Below are 19,035 nucleotides of genomic sequence, written 5' to 3'. Positions count from 1 at the left end.
TGTTTTCATAATTGCATATGGAAAATAATTTGATGGATGTAGCAACCTTAATGTCATCAGGGGAGTCCAGTTTTCAGTTTCTTGGAGGCAGACACCCTGCGTTCTCTCTGCTCAGTGAAAGTCAGAGTATCAGTCTTTTCACACTCAAAGGACTAGGTACTGAATATTGTGCAGGCACAAGATGCTGGGCAGTGGAGCAATAGAAAAAGAAAAAGGGGGACAAGGGAGTGAGCAGAAGTTAGGAAAGGAAGGGATTAGAGAGTGTAGCAAAAGGCCCAGGACTCGAAGGAGAAACCCGGAAAGTGTCCTGGATTTCACTCATACAACATGGGTAGGGTCTGTGACTACAGGGATGAGCATTTCTCACAATCGTTGAATCTTTCCAAGCCCTGCAACCCCTTGCCCTCGGGATCGACTTGGAGTTCTGGGCACAGAAGCTCCCTTTGAGCTGTGCCATGTGTGTGTCCTCATCTCGGCAGTGATCCAACACCTCCCCCTATCATTGTCTTCAGTGGGGGCCAGCAGTTGGGCTGGTGGTTCTGCTTTCTTTTTCAAAGCACACATACTGACAAACGCGAAGGGGAGCCCACAGACTTCTCCCCTGCCCCAGTGGAGAGCCGAGCCGAATTCTCCGGGAATTCACCTCCATTTGAATAGAGGTGGATGCAAGAGATGGAAGTGATGGAGGATGAAGTTGTGGCTAGGTTTGGAGCCAAGAAGAAGCAGCAGCTGGTCTCTGTTCGAACAGAAGGGCAGAGCCTTTCAGCTAGCCTGAAACAGTCTAGTTTTGGGAGAAGGAATTGCTCCAAGGTGATGAGGGTGAGCGAGTCGTACAATCCACTCGAAAGATCTTTGGGGCCAAAACGGTGGACAAAGGAATTGATGCTAGTGATTTTTGCTTGCTGAAGCACCTGTGACTGAACCATTTGAACCACTAGATGCCAGTGCTGTGCCTTAAAATAGAGAAAAATTAAGTTCTGCCGGCTCCTGGGCTAGCTTACAGCAGCACAGTGCTTCAACGGGAGTTGTTCTAAGTTTGCTTTGTCAGAGTTCCCAATCACTATTCGATAAAATTATCGGGGAGATGGAAGTTTTGGAAAGGAGGCCAACCATTAAAATTGGAGTAAAGACTCAGGAACATCCCCGGTTATATCAGGAATGTTGTAATGTCCAAAGAAATGAAAACCCAGTAATGATTTTCTTTAAAACCGGGAGCCCTAGACCAGATAAATTCTAATTTAGAGAGCCCTTGAGAGGCTACAACAAAACACACACGATTTGCAAGTGAAAGCGGTTTTCTGTTCAGGCTCAGGTAGTCTACTTGAAGGCAGCTTATCTTTGTGGGTCAAACAAAGAAAACTGAACTCACCGAATCTGGAGGACGGTTCAGGGAAGAGGTTAGTTTGGAGCTGGACACAGAGCCGAAGCGTGTAAGCCCTTGCTGTCATCCAGAAAAGAGACAGGCAGATTGCCCAAAGCCTGGAGGCAAGATTTGAATCAGGCTCTGAGCTGTGCCCATGTGACTCCGTTCGGTCAGGTGGGTGGCACAGAAATAGGTGAAAACACCCTGGGTCAGTCCTAGGATCGATGAAGGGCTGACATCCTGGGAACAGGAGGTAGGGTCATCACTGACTGCACTAAAGAATTCCAGACACCTCTTTGGTGACCCCAAAACCTAATTTCCGTTAAATTGAGTAAGTCCAGGTGCAGTGAGGATGCACGAGAAGGTTCTTTGGGGAAATTTGCCAAACTTGCCTCCTTGTCGAGTATGCTGACAGCTGGCCCCTGCGCCCTCTTCGCCTTTCCCCTGGGTCCTTGATCCAGAGCTGTGCCGTTTTCTGCCCAGTTTCCGGTAAACGAAGGTGCCACTTCTGAGCTGCGACACTCTGTAGTGACGGAGGAGACTGAGCATTTAAAAATAAAAATGAGGCATAAAGTCATACAGTGAGGAATTAGCACCGTAAGCTTGTTGTGGGCAGGGAACTTGTCTACCAACTCTGTTATATGGTTCTCTCCCGAATGCTTAGTGGAGTGCTGTGCACACTGTAAGCACTCAATAAATACGATTGATTGATTGATTGACAGACCAGTGGAAAACCCAAGTGCCTGGCATAAGACCAGACAAATGGGCCTTCTCAGCTGGATCCTATTCTAGGTATCTGGGCCTCCTATTAGCTGTTTGCTCTCGCTCGACCCCACCCCTTCCGGTAAGCAAAGTCCCAGCCAAGCTTTGAGAAAGATCCTGAGGACAAAAGTAGAGACCGTGTTAATCAACTTTTAAAATGTAATCTAAATAGGATAGACTGATATTGAATACGGAAAAACCCCTCCTCCGTTGTTGTCTGTCTATTAATAATGATCATTACAGTATTTATTAAGAGGTGACTCTATGCCGAGCCCCGTGCTAAACCCTGGGGTGAACACAATACGGTTAGATCTGACATAGTTTCCATCCCATATGAGACAAACTAATGGAGAGAGGAGGATTGAAGGAAAATGAAGCTTTACTTCTGAAAGTGTTTCCAAAAGAGGGACAGGCAGGTTTGGAGATGGCAGTCTTTTTTGTCTACTTTCAGCCGGGCAGGGTGAGCCCTTTCAGCTTCACCCCCCAGGTCTTCCACCACTGCTCAAAGAACGGGACAGCTGCCGGGCTTGGGACATAATGAGTGATTAATAATAATACTATATTATTGTTGTTATTAATAGTAGCAATGACGATGATAATAATGGCATGAGTTTAATATCTTGGGGAGAGACTAATAATAATAATGTTGGTATTTTTTAAGCGCTTACTATGTGCTGAGCACTGTTCTAAGCGCTGGGGTAGACATAGGGGAATCAGGTTGTCCCACGTGGGGCTCACAGTCTTAATCCCCATTTTACAGATGAGGGAACTGAGGCACAGAGAAGTGAAGTGACTTGCCCACAGTCACACAGCCGACAAGTGGCAGAGCTGGGATTCGAACTCATGAGCCCTGACTCCAAAGCCCGTGCTCTTTCACTGAGCCATGCTGCTTCTCCAGACTGTGAACCCCATGTGAGTCAGGGACGTGAGTCTGTTCTGGTAGTACCGTATACATCTCCAAGTTTAGCACAATGGTAAGCGCTTAACAAATACCACAATTATTTTTATTAATGGTGACAGGAGGATCAGAATTCAGGCTGAATGCAAGGTGAGGAGAGGGTGAGGCTAGCTGGAAATTATAAATTTGGTTTAGGAAGTGGGGGCAGTCTGGGGGGGAGGAGGAGTCAGGGAGTGAGAAATTCAGAAGTGCCGGGCGTATTTAGTAGCTCTGAATGTCTCCCTTGGTCCCTTTAACCTGCCGCTGTGATGTCTTTCACTTGCTTTTGAACTGGCACCCTCCCAGTGAAATAAGCTGTGTGACATCCACTAAACATGCAGACTTTCTCCTCAGAAATCCAATATAGAAGTTTAAGAAACACACAGAAATCACAGAGGAATAGAATCAAGCCAGCTTCTGGGTATTTTTAAACCGGAAGAACAACAGTGGTTATTTTTTTGAAACATAACTTCATGTTAAAATATTCCCTGGTATGGAGGTTTTATGGTGGTAATTTCTCTTCCTTGTTCAGTAAGTGTTTAATTCTACTTAACATCCTGTTTTATGATCATAAAGAGTACTTTACTTTTTCTGAAATAACTGAAAGGACATTCATTTTTAACAGGACATTTATGAAATATTTCTGTTGATTTGTTGTAGTTATCTTTGCTTTCTGCTAGTGGGAGGTAAATTATGTTTTTTAAAAATTATTTTACAAGTTGTTACTTGATCGATAACAAATTCATTACTCTGTGTCCCAAGTTGGTGTTAGGAAGCAACATGGCCTAGAGGCAAGAACGCGGGCTTGGGAGTCGGAAGACATGGGTTCTAATCCCAGCTCTGCCGCTTGTCTGCTGTGCGACCTTGGGCCAGTCACGTAACTTCTCTGTTCCTCAGTTACCTTAATCTGTAAATTTAGGATTAAGACTGTGAGCCCCACGAGAACAACCTGATTACCTTGTCTCTACCCCAGTGCTTAGAACAGTGCTTGGCACATAGTAAGTGCTTAAAAATACCATAATAATCAAAATAATAGAAAGAATGCTACCTACTTCTAAATTCTGATGTCTGGGATTGCTAGATGGCTTAGCAATCTGACACCCCTCTTTCCCTCTCTGGTCTCCTTCAGATTCATCCAGGCTTTGGATGGAAAAGTCAACAATCGTGGCCTTTTTTTTTTTTTTTTTTTGCAAGGAAAAAAAATAAATCTGAGGGTTCCAGCATAAATGATCCCAAGGAGTTGGCTGTATCTTACCTGGAGGGAGATGTGTAAAAATGCCTCCAGTTTTCCACATGACCCCCTACTATCCCCAGGTTCAATTCTCATATGAAGAGACTTAGACGAGTGTTGAATTAAAAACAAAACAAAAAACAAAATGGGTTATATGAAATGCCATAGAAAGAGAGAACTGAATGCCAAGAACCAAAAGAGAAAGGTAATGACAGAAATTCATTAAAGTGCCTATTAAAATGGGAAACCAACCCACCTTAGTTAAATAGAAGAATAATCTTAATGGGATCTCTCTCAACTAAGGGGCCACCCTTTGAGTCTCTCACACACATTTCTAATTTTCTCAAGGTAAATGTCTTTCACTGAGCCGTTTCTTTCCAATACGTAGATGTGGAGCCTTTCAAGGAAAATCCCGTGTGCAAAGCTTTAGCAACATAGTCAAATTAATTTACATTTATATTGCACCTTTTATTGCAGATGACCCAAAACTGAACATGAAAGATTACATAAAATGTATTCATTTCTTTCAAAATCTAGTAGCCCCTGGGAGGAACGAAATGGCAAATGTTTAACTGAAATAGAACAGAGACATAAAACTCTTATTTTAAGTAATCACTGCTCATTGGCAAAACAGAAGGAAGCCAGTTTGAAAATTTCTCCTTATTGATGTCATTAATTTCATGACCCTTACGTCTCTTTTTCCCTTTTCTTCCAGCAAGCAGCATACAATCTGTATATATCTGACTCCATTGAAACATTACAGCCTTCTTGACTTCATGCTCTTGATCAACATCGTGACAAAACACAATGTTTTTGATTTGCTTGGACCTTGAATTTTTTGCCCTCAGGGAGACCCGCTAGATTGTCTTCAATAACAGCCAGTTCACATCCCTTGCTCTGAGGTTCGTATTCTGTGCTTTTGTGCTGAAATCAATACTGCCCTCCAATTTGGGTTTGGGTGATTTATGAGGAAATAAAACTAAGTAGATTTTTGGTTTTTATAGCACACCACCTGCCCAACAGGAAATCCTACCCCAAATACTATTTCTCCCTTTAGTTGACACTGTTGTTGATAGTAGTTTCAGAATAAAAGTTGCTCCTTCAGTTCATGAATAAACCCCAAGTTGAAAAGTTGTATTTTCCATTCCTGTGGGGTAATGGAAATATTGTTTGACTGAAATCTGGGAGAATTTAAGCACCCATGCCAGCCTACTGCTGCCTGTGGTCAGGCAGGTGGTTGGGTTTCCTGGTCCTCAGTTCCTTATCTGTGTGTAAAGATGATAATATTGCTACATCCTGGCCTCTGTTTCGTTTGTAAGTCTAGGTAGGGTTAGCAACGACAGCACAGAGGATTAATCACAGCTCCAGGGAATTTGGGACAGTGTAGAAAATCACCACTGATTCTTACCCAAAATTGTTGCTCCTGGGAGTAGGGAAGGAAGGAAAAGTTGTTGTTTTAGGATTCACTGATCACCCCTTGATGCAGGTCACTCTACTAGGCACTTGGGAAACCCAGAAGAATTTACAACTAGAGTGGTCCAAAGAAATGCATAGAGAGAGTGTGTGAGTCATGGTCAACTGCTCTTCAAGTATATATCTATTGTATAGAATAGTTGAAGATGACTCACTGTATGCATACTTGGATATATAGTAGTAATATTATTGTATTTGTTAAGTGTTGTTAAGTGCTTACTGTGTGTCAGACACTGCTCTAAGCGCTGAGGTGGATAGAGGTTGATCAGGTCGGACACAGTCCCCGTATCGCGAGGGGCTCACAGTCTAAGTGTCTAGTGCATATACTAAAGTTGACAAAGACGAGGGTGCAGCTGAAATGGCCACAAATGTCTTTTCAGCATCTGTGTAGCCCAGACACTCTGTCCCTCTAGAGTGTAAGCTCCTCCTCTGGACTCTAAGCTCACTGGGGACGGGGACCGTGTCTACCGACTCTTAAACTGTGCTCTTCCAAGTGTAGGTACAGTGCTCTGCACACAGTAAGCGCCCAGTAAATATGATTGATTGATTGATCGTGCAGGATGCTTTTATTGAGTTTTGCCCTTTGCCGAACTGTTTGACTGCTGCCTGCAGCCTCTCTTACTGCTTTCTAGTTTGGCTCTGGGATTTTCAGCCTTCCCCAGATATCTGCTCATTGCCCCAAGTCAGACTGCTCTGCCGGCTGCATTGTCTGAGACATTGCTTCCCCGTGTCTTGAAGACATTTGTGCAGACTTTCTTGCTTTTTCAGGACCCTGTTTTATCTCCCCATCCCGCAGCAACGTACTATCTTGTTTTCATTCGTTATCCCAACACCTACCCCAGATGAAGCTGGGTGGCCTCCACCAGGACTAAGCTATAGACTCGATCTATGGGTCTAAAGTAAAGGAGAGATTCACACATTGTCCAGCTAACTGATTCCAGTCATTCTCCACAAACTGGATTGTCTGCCTACCTTGATCTAATTAACTGGATAATTGCCAATGCTACCCTTCATTTTTTGTTGGGAAGTGAGCCATAAAGGAAGAGAACTCAAATTTGCGTCTTTTAAAATTCAGGTTCATCATTTTTAAGGTCCCAACCGCTGATGATCAGCTACTATTCTTGGAGTTTGCAATCCTGCTACCGGCTGATAGACTCATTGACTCCTTGACTCCCCGATAATGGCAGCTCTTCTGCATTACTTATCTACCCTAGATCGATGGTCCTTTCGGGAAGCAGTTTTACTCTGGGTACAATACTGTACAGGCCAGATAAAAATGATTGAGTGATAGAGATGAAGTGCAACAGCTTAACGCTGTAATGAAAATTTCCCATTTGGATGTGGTCTGCCTTTGTTTCAACGCAGTTTTCAGGGAAAGGCGGGCAGTGTATCGTGAAGGAAGTTATTATTGCAGTGCGTGATGAAGGAAAGTAATAGGAGGTGGAGAAATAGCAGATCCTCACGTGGCACTTTCTTTCATCAGGGATTTCAATGGAGAGGGACCTCTGAAGTCTTCCAATGTGCTACTGGGGTCTTTTCCGATTTAGTGCCTTCATAAGAGGAATGGGATGAGCCGGTGGACTCAGCCTGATTTGGTCCTTGTCCGCAACCTCCACTGGGTGGGAAGGAGATCAGGTATTTAATCTCCATTTTACAGATGAAGAAATTGAAGCCCAGAGAAGTTAAGTGACTTGTCCAGGGTCACACAGCAAATAAATAGTGGTTTAGAACTCAAGTCTTTTTTCATCGGGCCATGTTTGCTGGTTTAAAACCAAGGCTGACATGAAAGGTATTTACTCTGCAAGAACTGGTACATATTGTTGACACTCAAACATAAGGAGTAATCCAAGATTTATTCATTATTTCTAAAGAATGAAATATTTGCTAGGAAGGTGATGATGTAGGTTTATGTTCATTCATTCAGTCATTTTATTGAGCAATTACTGTGTGCAAAGCACTGTACTAAGCACTTGGGAGAGTACAGTACAACAACAAACAGACACATTCTCTGTCCACAGCGAGCTCACAGTGAGGCGCTGTTTACTATCATGAATATTATGGCATGCTGTTTACTATTATAATTTTTTAAACAGTTAGAATTCCTAGCTGCGTAAAGGTTTAATTGCAAATAAAAGAATAAAGTAGTTTATGTGGTCCATTGATTCAGTGAGAATTCATAACATTCCAAAACCTAATTGTAACATTAAAATACAGTAACTTTGACAACCTGTCATAGCCAAAGTTAAGAATTTCAGCAGTCCCGTTGCTTCCTCTTGCCTTCACGAGGTACATATTTTATCCAAGTTTCATTTGGAATAGCAAATGGTCATTTTTTTGTGAACTCATCTCGGTACGTTCCCGTATGCTTGGGAAAACGTGAAGAGGAGTGCAGGATTCTACTCCAGTCCAGGTGCCCATCAGCAGTCTATGCCAAGTTCTCACAGTGCTCATTTCCCCAAATCCCAGCCCTTCATAAGTCCAGCTCTCTTTCCCCTCAGAACAAAAGATGCGAGGGTGAATAAGAAAAAAAAACAACTTGGTCAAAATATTTGGAAATCATCTGGGAACCACTTGTGCGAACCTGGGGGGGGGGGGCATAGATTTTTTGACAGCAAGATTGTGCTTCTGTGTGGCTTTTGGATGAGCCCAGGAGTCGGTCTGCTTGACCGCCCTTCCCCAGGAGGTAGAGATTCTGTACTCTTGCCCTGTCCCCAATGGCAGTCTCTGTGAACTCTGGAAATTGCCATGAAACTCCTCCGCCTGACAACAGGTGAGCAGGCTAGATTTCCTTCAGAGCTGTCAATCAGGTGGGTGCGGTTCAGGGTTCTGGGACAACCCCCTCACCTCGGGGACTGGATGAGCACTAAGGTGTGGGTGTGTGCCTATGGCAGCAGCTTTGTCTTTGAGTATGAAGTACAACTCTGTGTATGTGTGTGTGAGAGAGAGAGAGTCAGAGAGCGAGAAAGAAAGAGAAAAAGAGTGTTTATGTGGGTCTGTGTCTAAAGGCCTAGGCCCTGGAGATGCTTTCTGTTTCCAGTGGCCAAGACTCTTCCTGAAATCTGGATCTACAAGCAGGTAGTGTAGTTCATTAGGTAACAAATTGGGCCTTGGCCTGGCCAGTGTCTGAATCATTGGCGTTGCAGAGAGCAGGATGGCCTTCTGCACGCAGCACACCCTTTGGGCCCAGGGAAACAAGTAAACTGCCCACTTCTTGGGCGTCATGAGCAGGTGACACTAAGTATCGGTGATTTCCCAGCAGGTGGTGGACTGCTGAGAGTCCCCTCAACGTTTGAGGGGCTCCTGGCCTAGGGCACTGCTGTCTCAGCGTGCCCTTAGGAACACTGATGCTTTTCTCTGTGGCAGTTGGCCAAAACGCAAACTACACGATCTCTCGGAAGAGTTTCCCATAGGCCGCCTTGTTGTCGGTGGCGAGCGCGCTCCTCAGGCACTGCCAGAAGTAAGGCTGAGCCTGGGGGTTGGCGGGCCACTCGAGCACAGAGCGGCCGCAAAGCCTCTTCCGGAGCTGGAGATACCTGGAGTTCTGTAAAACCCTCTCCAGGAATATCAGGATGATCACATCGACCTTCTCGTCGATGAGCCGCTGGTGAGCCAAGTAGAATGCCGTCTTGAAGTTCTCTGACTTCATGAAGGTGTTTGTCATCACAAACACAGTTTTTTTACTCAGCTGTATGCTCTGGGAAAGGTTGTCCAACACTGGTTGCCCCGGTAACCAGTCTCTCTCCTCTAGGCATAAATTGAATTGCTTGTCTCTTTGGTCTTCCAAGTTGGCCACCAGCTCGCTCAAAACCCACTCCGCCGTGGCCGGGTCCTTAGTGTCGTAGACGACGAAAGCATCGTAGCAAGTGTCTGGCGTAATCAGCCGGCGATATCCTCTGAGTTTGGCGGTGAAGAAGTGATAGCTGTACCATACGTCCCAGAAATAGAGATGGTTCATAACTGCGGTGATCATCAGACAGAGAGTGATCGATACCGATACGTAGTAGAGGATCACATCGATGGAATCTAGCCCACAGGTGTAGAGATCGAGTAAGACTATGCTCTGTCCTCTGTGGGCTCCGGGCCCTGCGCAGATGACCTCAGTAGCAAGGTAGGGAATAGTAACTTGTGTCCGGTTGATCCACCAGACAAACCACACTGCGTCACAGGTGCATAAAAACGGATTGTGATGCAGAAGTAGCATCTCTAGGTTGTTGATGATGTTTTCGGGGAAGCTGGACTGCTGAATGATCTTGATCTTATTGTAGCTGAGGTCCAGGTATCTCAGCTTCAGAGAACCTCGGAGAAAGTGTGTTGTCAAGTGTTTGATTTGATTATTCCTCAGTATAAGTTTCCTGAGGCTTCTGGAGCAGTTGGACAGTTCCCTAGGAGTAGTCGTCAGCAAGTTGTAGCTAAGATCCAGGGTTTCTAGATTCCTCAGAAAGTGGAGATTCCCCCAGTTAAATTTCTTGAGCCCATTGTTGGCCAAGTTGAGGTCCTTCAGATTCGGGGGCATTCCCTCAAAGACGCCGGGAGGCAAGAAACTCAGAAAGTTTTCAGAAATGTCGAGTTGCTCCAAATGGGTCAGGTTCTTGAAGAACTTCAAATATCTGCTATCTCCATCTCTCCATAATACATTTAGGTGATTTCCTCTGAATTCCAAAGCTACAAGCGACTCACTCTCCATCACCATGCTGGTTGAGGTTGAGATTTCGTTCCCATTCATTATCAGCTTCTTGAGGTACAGCAGGTTTTTGGTGAAGTTGAGCATGTGAGTGAGCCCTTCTGACAGGAAGTAGTGGCTGTTGCTACTAAGATCTAGGACTTCCAGTTTCTGAAGCTCCTGGAAAGCTGTTGAGTAGAGCAGATCAAGCCGATTGTTGGAAAAGTCCAGATATCTCAATTCTGTCAGGGGTTGGAATTCACTGCCATTGAGAGTCTGGCTAATGGCATTTCCAGACAGATTGAGGCACTTGAGGAAAGAGAGATGCTGAAAATCAGTGGGATTCACGAAAAAGATGTTGTTCTTGCTTAAATCTAGGGATTCCCCGTAATTTTGGCAGGCCTCATTGGCAGGTGGGAAAGAGTGATCCTCTTTGTTTTTGAACTTGCAACTGCGCCCAAATTCATCGTACATAAAGTAATGTATTTCCCGAAGGAGCTGGTGACTGTGCTGGTTTGCTGAAGCCTTGGGCAAGGAACAGAAACCATTTTCCCTGGATTCCCCCGAGGAGGGTGATATTTTATTCACCGAGAGATCTAAGCTCCTCAGGGCTCGGAATTTTTTGAACACGCTCAGGTCTGCCACTTTGATAAAGTTGGTGCCCAGATCGAGGACTTCAAGGTGCGGGAGGCTGAGCAAAGGAGAGAGGTGATCGGTTTTCAGTTCCTGAAAGACGTAACCCCTGATCCTCAGAACTTTGAGCTTTCTCAGTGAAGAAAACTCCTTAGACAAGTTCAGAAAGGCAGAGTAGACCCGCAGCTCAAAATTGAAGGACAGATCCAGTTCCACGAGGTTGGGAAGAAAGCGTAAAAATCTGGCCTCGCCCATTTCTTTGGCGAGGAAATTCTGTGAGAGATCAAGAGCCTCCAGGTTCTTCATATTTTTAAACCAGCTTTTGGGGACGCGGTAGAGGGAATTGCTGTGAAGGCGTAAAATTTTCAGTTGAGTCAGCGAATCGAAAGCGTTTGCATCGATCCTTATGGACGAGTCATTTGGGCAGGGAGTACAGAGGAAGGGGACGTTGTAACAGCGTGGACAGTTGCCACTCAGATCGAGAATTTGCAGTTGTTTGAGGTCTTGAAAGTCAGCTTTATTCACAACTTGAATGATGTTATTATACAGGTAGAGCTCCTTGAGGCTGGATGGCAAACCGGCGGGAACGGCAGACAAGTTGTTGGCTTTGAGGGACAGCACCGTTAAACTCCTCATGTCCTCAAAGGCAGCAGCATCTATGAAAAATGATACATTACAAGGATTGCGATAATAGCAGTTCTGACCCAGGTAAAGGATTTCAATGTTGGCTAGTTCTGTCAGGTTCTCTTTCAAGATGGAGAAGATGCTGTTGGCTTCGAGACTCAGTAACCGCAAGTTGGGAGGAAGTCCCCGCGGGATCTCAGGGAGCTGATTTCCGTCCAGGTACAGCGACTTCAGGCGGGTCAGTCTGGCGAAGCTGCCGTCCTCGATCTCCAGGCTCTTGATGCACATGTGGTCTTTGGCCCCGAGACGGACAGGGATGCAGTTGCACCTGAAATCAATCTCCACCAGGTTGACCAGGCCGGCGAAAGATGCGGGGCCGATGTTCGGTATGTGGTTAATGGTGAGGGTCAGGTTGGTGGTGTTGGCAGGAATCCCCTGGGGGATTTCGGTCAGGTGCCGTTCGGTACAGTTGACGACCACCGCGGTTTCAGGGGCAGCCGCCGGGGCATCCGTCGTGACGTCGCAGGGCAGGCTTTTTGGAAACCACACGGCCCCAGGAAGCTTGGATAACAGGAACAGTTGAAAGAGGACAAAGTACCATTGGCTCAGTGTCCACCTGGGAAATTCCTGAAAGAGCCAAAGACAGCGAAGAACTGAATACTGAGGGACATGATTTTCTACATTTGTTGTTTGGGTTAATATTTTCTTCTTCAAATTTATCATTGAGCAGTTCCATAACGTTAATTCCGTTAACGTCCTATCCAAGCCCTCATGGTGCTAAGGCTTAAGGAAAGTTTCCCAAACCGTCCAGTAATTCAATTTCAAATGCTTTCTGGACTCCAGGAAAGCTCTAATCTCCTTTGGTGCTAAGACCTCAGGGTGGCCCCTATCTTTACTTGTAATTGAAGTCGATCGATTTACTAGGGTATTTTCATTAATTCTGGGTGAAGTTGGGGCCTTTTTATTGCACTGGGATGTGGTAAATAGTAATGGGCTGAGAGAGGGTTTTAAAACATCACTAATCTCCGTTGCTGGGTATTGTGATTACTCTTCTAGAGCTCTAGGGAATTCTCCCTTCTGCCCAGGGGTAATCTTGGCAACCAAACCAAGTGTTTCATTTAAGACTGGGATTGGGTCTGGCTGTGTACCTTCAATGTCACTTTTCAGCCATCACTTAGCTTCGCCACCATCAACAAGGAAATGCCTGGTGGTTTTTGATTAAAGGGAAAAAGCTGACTGTTCTGCCTGCTCCAAACCCATCTCAGCCAGTTCCCCGTTCCCTTCTTGAAGCCGCTTCACCAGATAAGGACTCCGGCAATGGCCAAATCTGGGATAGACATTTAAAGAGGCATTTTTTTCCCCTTCTTCTTATTTGGATTTCCTTTCTTTGGTAGTTCTGTGGTCTCTTGTCTTCAATTTACATTTTCCAACAGCTCACTGTGTTCCTATCTACCCCCTAGGCCTCTAACTCTCCTGTTCATCTGGGCAATCAATTTTGAGCTCGTTCTCTTCCCTGTTTTGGGGGCACCCAGATGAGACCTACAACTTCCTAAAGATCGCCAAGCACAACCCATCTCTCACTAATTTGATTTTAAAGAAGCGGAGAACAAGCCATCCAGGAGCCAAGTCTCCGGCAGTGAATCATAGGTAATCACACATGCAAATGCGTGGACTAAATTTGGATGCTTTATTAGAGAACTAATTATGTTGAAAATATAACCGTTCCCTTAGCATGCACAGGTATTTCTGTTCTCCCACTTAACCGCATACTACCCTCTTTCTTTATGAAGTGCCACCTTGAAAAATGGAAAGTGCTCCCGGGCAACCTTGGAGCCGCATCATCTCTCCAGCATAGTCCACTGCAGTTCGCAATGGGGGCATTTTGGGTACCTGCAACTCGTTCACTACATTTCCTTTCAACAGATGCTTTCTGGCCTGAGTGGGCCTGGAATGGGGGTCTGTACCTGTAAATGTATCTGTAATCTGAAAAAGGTCCTCCAGGAATTAAACAGAGGAAAATGTATGTTGAAGCAGGAGGAAGTTTGGGGAAGAATGAGCTTAGGCATAGTGGTCAGGATTAGAATATAAAGCACCTTGTGGGAAGGGAATTGGCCACTTCTTTATTCTCTATTTCCCAAGCACTTACACCCAAAGGGCTCTCAAATGCAACAACCACTGTGACCCTACATCTTTGAATGTTGCCTTTTGGAAAGTCACTTAACTTTTCCCCTCAGATCACACATGGGTGGAGAAAGAAAGGCCCCGCGGGTTTCGGTTAACGGGGACTCCGACGACTCTGTTGTCTTTTTAGCCAGCCAGTGGCATCTTCCTTGAATATTTGGGACACCTCTTTGTCTTTTGTTCCCATCTTTAAGATAGATATTTAATAAAAAATACTACTACTAATAATAATTGTACTTTTTATTGGTATTTGTTAAGCGCTTACTATGTCCCAGGCACTGTACTAAGCGCTGGGGTAAGATACAAGTTAATGAGATTAGACACAGTCCCTGTCCCACATAGGACTCACAATATTAATCCCCATTTTACAGATGAGGTAACTGAGGCACAGATAATTTAAGTGACTCGCCCAACGTCAGACAGCAGGCAGAGTTGGGATTAGAACCCAGGTCCCCTGACTTCCAGGTCTGTGCTCTTTCCACTAGGTTGGGCTGCATCTGCGTATCTTTATATGTGCACCTTTAAAGATGGGAACAATATTGGTCCTTTTCCTGTTTCCAGATAATCTTCCTGCCACTCAGTTTTCAAAATGAAGGCATCCACCACTTCCCCCGAGACCCCAATGTGCATATGAGCAATCCAGCTGTTGCTAGTGATTTGAATTTTCCCCAGAAGTCTGCAGATTCTCCCTAATTGTTGTTTTTTTCTATTCTGTCATCATTGATGGTATTTATTGAGCACTTACTGTGTGCAGAGTCCTGTACTAAGAGAATACGGGATTGTATTATATCTAAATGCAAAAGAATTGGAAGACATGTTCCCTTCCCACAACCAGATTACATTCTAGAGATTCTAGTTTAGCTTTCCCATTTTCTATCACAAGTAGGGTTTGTTCTGATCAACAGTTCACATTTAGAAGAGGAAAGGAATGAAGGCAAAGAAGGTCAAAGCTGTTCTTTTCAGTCATCTTCCTACCCAGGGGAAAACAAGATTTCCACTCCCTTAGAAAAAAGACTCCCTTTTTTCTAATATAATTAAAGCAATTGTCTACCTTGTGCTAATGACATTTACCATTTGATTTTACCTGTTCTAACCTTGAAACTAACTACATAATCATGCTCTTTCTCTATGCTTCTCATGAATGGTCTGCCCATTTTCCCCATTTTGTTCTTTTCCGATTGCTCTTTAGTTCTCTGCAGAGTTCTTGCTGGGTATTGCTAACTTGATAACCTTGTTGTCATTGTGATAGCTTGTGCTCGTCTGTACTGGAATAGTTTGTTACTGAGCCTGCAGAACTGTCTTTTTGAAGACAGTTAGTGTTCTTGGATTTCTCTGCCTCCAAACCTCTTTCTATTCTGATCCTCTGACCACTGTGCTAAACCTGTTAAATCTGCTTCCCAAGAATCTTTTAAAGGCAGTATTTATTACCCCTCTCAGGGTCACACCTGAGAGTTTCCTGAGGTCACACCTGGTAGAGTTTCCAGTACTCTATCAGTCTTGGCTATGGGAGGGAGAGTCAAGCAGAGGTCTATCCATTCCATTCCTAGCTTGGGCAGTGGCTAGCGAGTGGAAGGCAATATGCTACAATTCAAAACTCATCCGTGCTGGGCAGCAGCGGCATGGGAGAGAGTCGAGGGCGGAGACTCAAGTTGTCTGCGCGGAAGGCGGCAGTGGTAAAACACTTCCATAATTTTACTAGGAAAACTCTATGGGTACACTCCCACAACGATTACAGATGGAGAGGGGGCGTTCAGGGAGACGTGTCCGTGGTGCCGTTATGGGTTGGAAACGACTCGACACTGCCCATTTCATTCATTCGTTTGTATTCACTGAGCACTTACTGTGTGCAGAGCACTGTACTAAGCTCGTACAAAGTACAATTTGGCAACAGATAGAGACATAAGACAAGACTGTATTTATTAAGTACGTACTATGAGTCATGGATTTTGCCAAACACGAGGTAGATATAATACAATCAGATCATATGCAGTCTTTGTCCCACATGGGATTTACTGCATAAGAGGGGGAGAGAATGGACATTTAATTCTTATTTTACAGATGAGAAAACTGAGGCATACAAGTCAAATAATTTGTCCAAGGTCAAACAACAGCTAAGTGGTAAAGCCGGGATTAGAATCCAGGTCTCTGGACTCCTAGTGCTACGCTTTTTCCCTTAGGTCAGATTTCCCCTGCCTTCTTCCTTCCCAGAATATTTTGAATCCCATAATCTTGTGACCTCTTCCTCAGATTTTTATCCACTTCTTGATTCTGGATTAATTCTTCTCAATCATTCCCACTCAAACCCCAGAGGGCACCTACACAGGAGGATTCACTTACTTTTTATAATAGTTGCGATATTTGTTAAATCCTTATTGTATATCAAGCACTGTACTAAGCGCTAGGGTGGGTACAAGCAAATGGGGTTGGATACATTCTCTGTCCCACGTGGGGCTCACTGTCTCAATCGCCACTTTACGGATGAGGTAACAGAGGCCCACAGAAGTGAAGTGACTTGCCCAAGGTTACACAGCAGACGTTATCACCACTGCTGCACCAAAACCTGCTGACAAGCTGTTCCTTGTTGAATTACTTTCCTAGTGGGTACTAGGTGGTTACAGTCTCCCATCATCAGCAGATCTTGACCATAAAGGTCCCTATGGGGACCAGAGGAGGTTTCATCAACTGTCTCCTTCGTGTTTGGACATCTGTAATGGAATCCCACTGGAATTAAATCATAAGCTCCTGGAGGGCAGTAGCTATTGCTTTTACTGAAACTATACCTTCCCAACCGCTGAGTACAGTGCTCTGCCCAGAATAGGTACTCGATATTGTCACCCAGATCTCTTTCCTAGTGGAAGGTTAGTAGTGGAACTTAATTGCCGGACTTTTACTCAATAGCAGAGTTAATGAAGTAAACCAAGTACAACTTTTTTATTTTTCTTCTTCTGGAGGGCAAGCAGTAAGGAAAGGGTACACTTAGACTTTGGTAGTCAGGGTCTAAGCCTAAAACTTCTGGTGCAGCTTTACGGCAAGTCTAAGGTTAGTGGATGAAAAGGCTATTTGTCAATAAATTTTTCATTGTACTAGGAAACAGCCCTCCAAATCTACATTTCTAACTATTTTCTGTACTCCATTTCACCTGCATTTTGTAATATACGTTATGTGGTAAAAAGAGGAAGGCATTCACTGTCTAAATTTAACCTTTGTAGAGTGACCGAAGTTAAAAATAACAGCTGACTATAAGGTAATTGTGCTAGCTATTTCCTTTTTTCTCTATCAGGGTTACAAAGAGTGAACGTCTTTTCCAATAAACATCTTCCAGAATTAGCACCTGTCTCTCTAAGGAAAAAATCAGCCTTGTGCCATTACTTTGCCCATGCAATCTCCAGCTTTTAAATTAGAATGTGCCCTCGCTGCAAGCTTAGTATTACAATAGTATTTATTAAGCACCTACTGTGTGCAGAGCACTGTACTAAGGACTGGGAAAGTGTACACAGATGGGAATTAGATAGAGACCCTGCCCCTTGAGGTGCTCACAATCTACAAAAATAGGTTGGGGAGAAGAATAGAAATAGACACATTAGGATCCCTGAAAAAAAGATGTAAAAACAGCATAAGGGACAAGGACAAATACACAATTCACAAAATATACAAAAGTTAAGGTGCCGTATCTCCTGGCCATATGGATCAGTATTCAGAAACAGTCCTGTGATAGCTTTCCAGCCCTAGTATTTATATTTTGGAATGTGTTTTTGGTCATTCTTATCCCTAGCCCTTAGAGGAAGAATTTTCAAGAGATAATACACAAACAAAAAATACAGAATAATAACTCGTGGCGTACAGGCGAAAGAGCAGGAGGGAGGCAGATTCACTGAGATTGTGTAGAAATCGCTGAGGTATTACATCTCCACATACCCCAGTCATTCTAGAAAAACTAGAATGAGCAAGTGCTCTCTACCCCTTGGGAGAGGAGCTGTACAAGTTAACACTGGGTCTCTTCTTAAGAAATGGCAAGTTTATTTTTCATACATTAGAGCTTTTTAAGAAAGTGGGAGTCCATCCTACCATTTTTGCTGTTCCTCTACTATGCAATATAAAACTTCTCGTTGGAGAGCACTGGGAACCAGAGGAAGAGAAAACCTGTGGGAGCAAGTTCCAACAATTTTGGCTAAAGTCTGGGAAAGAGGCAGTAAGTGGGCTGGAAAGCCTTTCTTTACTAATACTCAAAAGAGACTGTTAAGTGAAACCACTGCGTATAGTTAGTATTTCCTCAAAGCTGATGTCCTTTCTCCCCCAAAGAACGAAAAGATCTGCTTTCTCCTTGTTCCCCCAGGAATTCCTCTTAGGGATGATTTTCATCAATCTTTTCTTTCTGATCTAACAGAGATGCTGTGTTTTCTTTGCCCTGTCCTGTCCAGCGCTGCATTTTATTCACAAATCGTATATATATTCAAAGTTTTAAATACCTTCAGCGGCTGCATCGTCTGAGCATGGTGCTGGGGTCTCCTATCGGAGGCTGAGCGGCCTTCTGGTGGTGGCAATGCCGGGGTAAGGAGAAACACGACTGTTCGACCAAAACTACCTCTCATTGGCATTGGGTTTGCAGAAGTGCACAGGTTCCTGTTCTTTCTGCCAGTGTCTCTTTGACAACGCTGCAGCCCCGTTAACATCTGCATAAATGGAAGAGCTCGGTGTTCAGAGATTACACAAGGGAGACGTTCTTGGTTGACGCTCTTAAAGGCTCCCTTCTGTGCTTATGTTTTCATTCAACCAGTCCGAGGTCCTATTTTTGCAGATGATTTTTGACAGGGAAGCCTTCCTTGGGCAGGGACCAAGTCCAGGCTCTGGAGCACCTGGCGTGCTCCCGTGCAGTCACCAAGAACGGGGTTAGAAATCCAGGTGCGGAGCTTCTTGGCGTCGGAATGAGTGAGGTGAAGATGGAGGTGTGAGGCTGGGGATGGACCGGTAGAGTTGTCCTTCTGTTCGAAGGTGAGGCTGCCGAGAGTGAGCTCGCATCCCCAAGTGGGAGTGTCTTTGAGATTATCTAATGTCCAGGTTGCCCCTGAGGAGAAAGAGCCCGGACTTGGGAGTCAGAGGTCATGGGTTCGAATCCCGGATCTGCCACTTGTCAGCTGACTGAGGGCAAGTCACTTAATTCCTCTGTGCCTCAT

At 44.6% G+C, this 19,035-nt stretch overlaps 1 protein-coding gene and 1 non-coding gene across 2 annotated transcripts; one reads left to right on the top strand and one right to left on the bottom strand.

Moving 5' to 3' along the window:
- Nucleotides 1–7,600: 7,600 nt before the first annotated feature.
- On the bottom strand, nucleotides 7,601–18,788 carry TLR7 (toll like receptor 7). Its single transcript, XM_007670389.3, has 2 exons — nucleotides 18,331–18,788; nucleotides 7,601–12,310 (listed from the first exon to the last, which is right to left on the bottom strand). Exons 1-2 carry the CDS (start codon nucleotides 18,538–18,540, stop codon nucleotides 9,146–9,148), a joined length of 3,375 nt encoding a protein of 1,124 aa, XP_007668579.2. The 5' UTR covers nucleotides 18,541–18,788; the 3' UTR covers nucleotides 7,601–9,145.
- LOC114817116 lies at nucleotides 15,315–15,453 on the top strand. Its single transcript, XR_003764967.1, has one exon. It is a non-coding gene; the product is annotated as a small nucleolar RNA SNORA7 (small nucleolar RNA).
- Nucleotides 18,789–19,035: the final 247 nt, after the last annotated feature.

The sequence above is a fragment of the Ornithorhynchus anatinus genome, chromosome 15, assembly GCF_004115215.2.
Source record: "Ornithorhynchus anatinus isolate Pmale09 chromosome 15, mOrnAna1.pri.v4, whole genome shotgun sequence".
Taxonomy (NCBI): Eukaryota; Metazoa; Chordata; class Mammalia; order Monotremata; family Ornithorhynchidae; genus Ornithorhynchus; species Ornithorhynchus anatinus.
The sequence above is the reverse complement of the archived record's forward strand: the minus strand, read 5'-3'. Positions and strand labels throughout refer to the sequence as shown.